The sequence below is a fragment of the Berghia stephanieae genome, chromosome 4 (assembly GCF_034508935.2).
Source record: "Berghia stephanieae isolate SIO BIC M18660-M18661 chromosome 4, UCSD_Bste_1.3, whole genome shotgun sequence".
NCBI classification, from domain to species: Eukaryota; Metazoa; Mollusca; class Gastropoda; order Nudibranchia; family Aeolidiidae; genus Berghia; species Berghia stephanieae.
In genome coordinates this window covers 40,582,750-40,589,254 of record NC_088363.1, presented here as the reverse complement: position 1 = coordinate 40,589,254, position 6,505 = coordinate 40,582,750, and the positions used below count along the sequence as shown (strand labels likewise).

The 6,505-nt window shown below is 31.5% G+C and overlaps 1 protein-coding gene across 1 annotated transcript in view; it reads left to right on the top strand.

The window, feature by feature from the left end:
• Nucleotides 1-2,183: 2,183 nt before the first annotated feature.
• Nucleotides 2,184-6,505, top strand: part of LOC144971774 (adhesion G protein-coupled receptor L3-like) — a 60,497-nt gene continuing 56,175 nt past the window's right edge. The window contains exons 1-2 of the mRNA XM_078912846.1: nt 2,184-2,202; nt 2,826-3,082. Coding sequence (XP_078768972.1) covers nt 2,184-2,202; nt 2,826-3,082 — 276 coding nt within the window. The remainder of the gene's footprint in view (nt 2,203-2,825; nt 3,083-6,505) is intronic.

Sequence of the window (6,505 nt, the reverse complement as noted above, 5' to 3'; positions counted from 1 at the left end):
CTAAATAAATAGATGCATGATGTAAAAACAAAAACATCAAAATGATTTAACCCTATACATTTAATGAGAAAATAATATTTTAACTGAATTTTCCTTTAAAAAATCACGGGGGTCAAATGGCCCCCAAATAAGAAAATAGGACTTTCTCGTATTATGCAAGTCAAGGCTGCCAAATGGACCCCAAATCACGAAATAGGACTTTCTATTTTAGTATGAAAATAGGGTTAATGCATTTTTGTACCATAAACAAGAGTTGATGAAATTATACACTAAAAATGAATGATTTATGTCACCCATTGGGTCACTTAATACACATTTGTACCATGAAAACTTCATGAAATCATACACCAAAAATACATGATTTGCAATGTTACTTGATATCTGCCTTGCATTTGGAAAATCTGACTTTTCCTTATCATAAGGCTCCCAAACCATTGAACCAAACATCACCAAATGTTGCATGGTGTTAACAATCGACATAAATGTGCTTTGTATGAATGTTTATGTTGATTAAACTTCTGGATGACTTTTTTAAAAAGGTGAATTTGTTCATCAAATCCACTCAAAAACACGGATGTAATCATCTTTAGCATGTTGACTGCACGTATGTCTTACAGTACAATGAGGCAGAAGAACTTGGACACAGTTGATACCTACAAGGTGGTGGTTACTTTCAATATTTTCAATTCAATCATTTTTGTTGCAAACACTGTCATTATAAATATTGAACAGTTTTCCACTCTTAATTTTGTGAGAGACAAAGCGAAATATTTTAGACATTTGACCAGATATCCTGTCAACCTTTAAATGATTACATGTTATCACTAAAAACAATTTTAAAATTCAAGACCTAGAAATTTAATTCAAGACCAGCAATTTAAAGAAAAAACACAAATATCAACACACTTACAACTTACAGAAAAATGTTACACTGTTGCATCCACCATGAACCGTGTGCAGACAATAATAATTAATTCGAGCACAATCTAATGGTTGGAATAAAGAGGATTTTATGATTTGTTTACATGCAGGGATCAGGCAACCATGCGACCACAAAAAGCTACAAACTGAGCTAGTTAAGATTGGCGTTGTAGCCCTAATTTAGAACTACCTAATTTTACCCTCTCTTTTAAGACCTGAACAAAGCTGGGGGGGGGGGGTGTCCCAGCTTGTATATTATATATGTATGAGCATCAAATACAAGAATTAATGCACCTGGCACCAATGTTATGTCTTGTATCATATTCATGCTATGAACAGAAACTTCTGAACTTCTTTTTCTCCTTGAAGACTGTGTTTCTTACCAAAGTTGCCGTATTTTCATAACTTCAAGAACTATGTATTTTGATAAAAATTCAAGTACATCTTTTTTACTGGGAAGGCATCCTTTCTTTGAGGTATCTATGATATATTTCTTGAAGTCAGAGTTTACGATATCAGACTCGTGATCAGACCAATTTGTATATTGACGCTGAGTAACGTCTGGTGATTTTTTGCTTCCATATCCAGTAAATTTTGTTCATTAACTGGTGCTTGCTCAGAAAAATAGCTGGACTGTTCATGTTGTTGAGGTAATGCTGTAGGACAAATATCTGAGTTTGATGATTTCCCCTTCATCATATGAAACTCTTTGAGGCTGTGGTGTATCATCTACTGAGCTCAACAAGAAATTCCCCACTTTTGTGATTTCTGTCACTGCGAATGGACACTGGTACACATTTCTATTGACAGATTCAGAGTGTCCCATGTGACGATAAAAATTGGTCCTTTGTTTTTTCCGGAATGTCTAATTGAGCAAACATGGTGGAAACTCTGTGTGTAAACTTATCAACAATCAGCTTCAGTCCAGGACAACGTTTTGCAACAGACTGAAGGCAATGGTGTCCACTGGCAGGAGTGTTGGGAAACAAATATATGTATTTTCAATAGAAACATTACAATTTATCCTCTCACTGAGAAGTTTTGTTATAGGCTCTATTTTGGTCATTGGGAACAAAACGGGAACGCGTTTTCTATTACCTTTGCCAGCTTGGTAGGCCAGTTTCAGATTATCGATCAAATATTTTTCCATTGGATCGTCAACATACATAATTAAATTTAAATCGATCCAAGCACCTGTGATGACATCTCTCCACTCAGCTAAAGTAAGCCTACTTGGCTCACCACCTCTTCGATCATTAAACATGGTTATCCTTGACAAAAGTATATTCCTCATGAAAATAAAAGTCTGTTTATCCCAGAGACCAAATTGAGCCATCCCATTTGCCATTTCCTGCAACAAGTATTTTATGAAAGTTGAAATATCTTCTGCCAATGGCATGGCTGTTGGTTTACGAAGACCACCCCGTTTTAATTCACATTCTACTTGAGCTGAATAAAAGTTCCGATGCAGATTGAGGTGATAATAATAATTATAATAGAAATAATATTGATATTATATATATATATATATATATATATATATATATATATATATATATATATATATATATTAACAAACACTAGTGTAAACAAAACACTCGCTCTAAAATATTGGTCGATTTAAATGACCCTCATCTGGGCAAAAATATTCAAACCTGGGATTTTGCGAAGAAAGTGCCTACCATATAAATCGATCGAAATTTAAAGGTCGAATTTTCTGGCCAAATTTTTGATGCGTGTCTTTCCAAAATACGTAATTAACTGGTTAATGTTCGATCGTTTTGTTGGGGTGTTTTTTTTTTTTTTTTTAAATAGTAGTTAATTGCCTGTTTTTAAAAATATTTTCATTTTATTTTTGGAAATTATAAATTTGAGATAAATTATTGTAAAACTTCTTATTTCAGTTCTCCCCTCCGCCCTCCCCTTTTGCAGTATCCACAACTCCAGCAAACCTATAGAACTTTCCCAATGGGCTGGCACCATCCACAGCCCCGGTCTGACAAGGACCGGTAACTACCCGAGCGGCCAGGACTGTTTGTGGAGCATTGTGGTTAGTCCCGGAAGTAAGGTAGCCTTGACCTTTGAAATTCTCAAGGTCGAAGAGGGTTTTTTTCGAGACGGTTCTCCAGTAAAGCAGAAAACCTGTTTTGATTTTGTGAAGGTTAGTACGTAAATTTATCTCCGCAAAGACAAAATATTGTGTGGCTATGTGATCTTGTAGTATGACCACTCGCTTTCGGATCGGAAGGTCCTGGGTTCTAGCCTCGCGCTCGGCGCATAGTTGAGTCCTTGGAAAAGGCTCTCTACTCACTTTCTCTCACCTAACTCAGGCGTAAAATGAGTACCTGGCCGTTAACAGCGTTGTCTTTGTTCGAAAAATTGTAATGTCGCCTAACAGGCGGCATGTCCCTCTTACATGTTAAATGGGTGCTGTTGACCAGGGACCCCGTGTAAAGCGCTTTGAGCATATTTAGTGGATATTGCACTATATAAAAACTAAAAAAAGCTCAAAATAACAAAAAAGGAAAGAAAAAATAAAGAGGGAATTAGAAACTAGATGGGCCTAAATTTTGAGCCAATAATATGGCCAGAAAGTTAAAGGGAGTAAATGTGTCACATTCATAAGGGAACACCACAAAATAAACGACTTTTATGTATATATATATATATATATATTGATCAATATATATATATATATATATATATATATATATATATATATATATATAATATATATTGATCAGTAGTCTTCGCGAATCCGTTGATCAAAGCTCTGATGTACGTCTACATCAGAGTTTCACGCCCGGCGTTATCACGACGATCAATCCTCCGATGTCACTTCCGAGGATTGATCAACGGGTTTTGAGATAAAGGTGAGCTGCTACTTATTCCCTATCCTCTGATGTAAATACTTTTCTAAATACTTTGTATTGAATTGTACCAGTTGTCAGTGTCATTATTATTATTATTATTATTATTATTATTATTATTATTATTATTATTATTATTTATTATTATTATTATTATTATTATTATTATTATTATTAATATTATTATTATTATTATTATTATTATTATTATTATTATTATTATTATTATTATTATTATTATTATTATCATTATTATTATTATCATTATTATTATTATTATTATTAATTATTATTATTATTATTATTATTATTATTATTATTATTATTATTATTTATTATTATTATTTTTATTATTATAATTATTATTATTATCATTATTATTATTATTGTTATCATCATTATTATTATAATCATTATCATCATAATTTATTATTATTATTATTATTATTATTATTATTATTATTATTATTATTATTATTATTATTATTATTATAATTATTATTATTATCATTATTATTATTATTGTTATCATCATTATTATTATAATCATTATCATCATAATTTATTATTATTATTATTATTATTATTATTATTATTATTATTATTATTATTATAATAATAATAATTATTATTATCAATATTATTATTACTATTACTATCATTTTCATTAGTAAGTTTATTATTATTATTTTTTACTATTGCTATCATCATCATTATTATTATGACCAGCATTATTATTATCATCGTTGTTGTAACAGGTAATAATAATAATAATAATAATAATAATAATAATAATAATAATAATAATAATAATAATAATAATAATAATAATAATAATAATAATAATAATAAACAAACGAAATTATACTAATAGTTATTAAGGGGGTAAAAGAGATACCTTATTATCATGACATGGGATTAAAATATTATTTATTGGCTTGGTGTCCGTGTTCAAGGTGTAGGGGTGTGAAAGATGAAAGTGACTTAAAAAATTTTTTTTAACAAACATTGTAGATTGAGAACAACTTGTAAACATTGAACATCATTGCAATCATAAATTTTGACCTCAGACAAAGTTTCAGCAAAATTGAATAATGTCCATCATCGGTCTTTTTCTACCATAAGAACTTGGCGTCTTTTTTTCAAATATTTATTTTTTTTTTTTTCTTTTCAATTTTTTTATTGGTTAATATTTTTTTAAAATCTTTCATTCCATTTTATGATTTATTCATTATTTTCATTAATGTTTTTTTTTAATTATAACTTTTAGGTGCAATTTTATTGGTTCAATTCAATCTTCGTTATCGAACAAATGCAAAATAACTTTGAACACAATAGATATTTCATTATATTTGATTAGTGACAAATCAAGTACAATGATATTTGTAAGAATCCAATCAGTGTGGCAAATTGTCGTAAAATCCATGTACATCTTTTGGCGAAATTGGTTTTATCTGCTGGAGATGGTTGTATTTCTCTGTAGAGATATTCCTCTCACTTGTGTAAAGCTGCGTTGGGTGGTCATGAGAAGCTGCTCTTCCATCACTCCTTGATCGAAGAAACAGATTCCAGTAGTCAGGTTGGACCAGTTTAAACAGAATATTTCCATATGGTTCATAACGAAGGGCTCTTGGGTCAGTTACAGTTGGGTCTCCTACCATCTTTTCTGGACTGATTGACGTTAAGGGTGTTACTTCATCAAATGACTGGAAGAAGTCATATATCAAGTAATGTACCTTGTATGGAGTCTTGTCTTCATTCTTGCGAGAGTTTTTAAAAATAAACACTTAGTTCCTATTCCGTTGCAATAACATCTTTCTTTCAATATCTTCGCTTCCTTTTCAACATATTTGCCTTTCTTTGATGAATCGTATTTTCTTCCAACACAACATTTTCCGGCTTGTCTTTTTTGTTTGTCACCAGTTTTGTTACATTTAATTAGCCGATCAGTTGTGTTTAATATTTGGTCATCTGTCGTATCCAATTGATTCGTGTTTGAAATGTCCTGTAGTGTCTCCACAACTTCTTCATTGTTGGGTCTATTTGAAGGAGTGACGTCGCTACCTGTGTTCAATAGAATATTGATGGTGTCATGTATTGAGAAGGTTAATATCATTTCTGAGTCCTCTTGGATTGTTTGATCTGAGAAATAAGTAAGTAACATTGACAGTATGAAGCCTTTGGAACGATGATTATGATCAGTTTAGTACATATTTATCATCTAGCACCTGTATGCATTTCTTCTTGTATTCTTTTAATGTAAAACAAATACCTGCAGAAATGCTACTCTGCCTTTGACACATAACATAAAAGAAACATTACAGTAACACTTAACACTTAACACGTGGGGCAAAACATGACGGCGATATTACATTTTTTTCCGACTGAGACAACGCTTTTATCGGTCAAGTGCTCATTTTTCACCTGGGTACGGTGAGAGAATGTAAGTAAAGAGCCTTTTTCAAGGACTCATCTTTTCGCCGCTCAGATCGGTACTCGAACCCAGACCCATGGGATTCGAAAGAAAGTGCTATACCACAACACCACATAGACGCACATGTATGTATGTGCAATCAATGTAATAATAAACATATCTGACAACAAGCAAATATTGACAGTGGATACGGCCTATTGTTGTCTCTGTTATGGATACAAACTCAGTCTCGATTCATTGTGTAAATCCATGTACTTATCTCCCGTGAAATAGATAAATT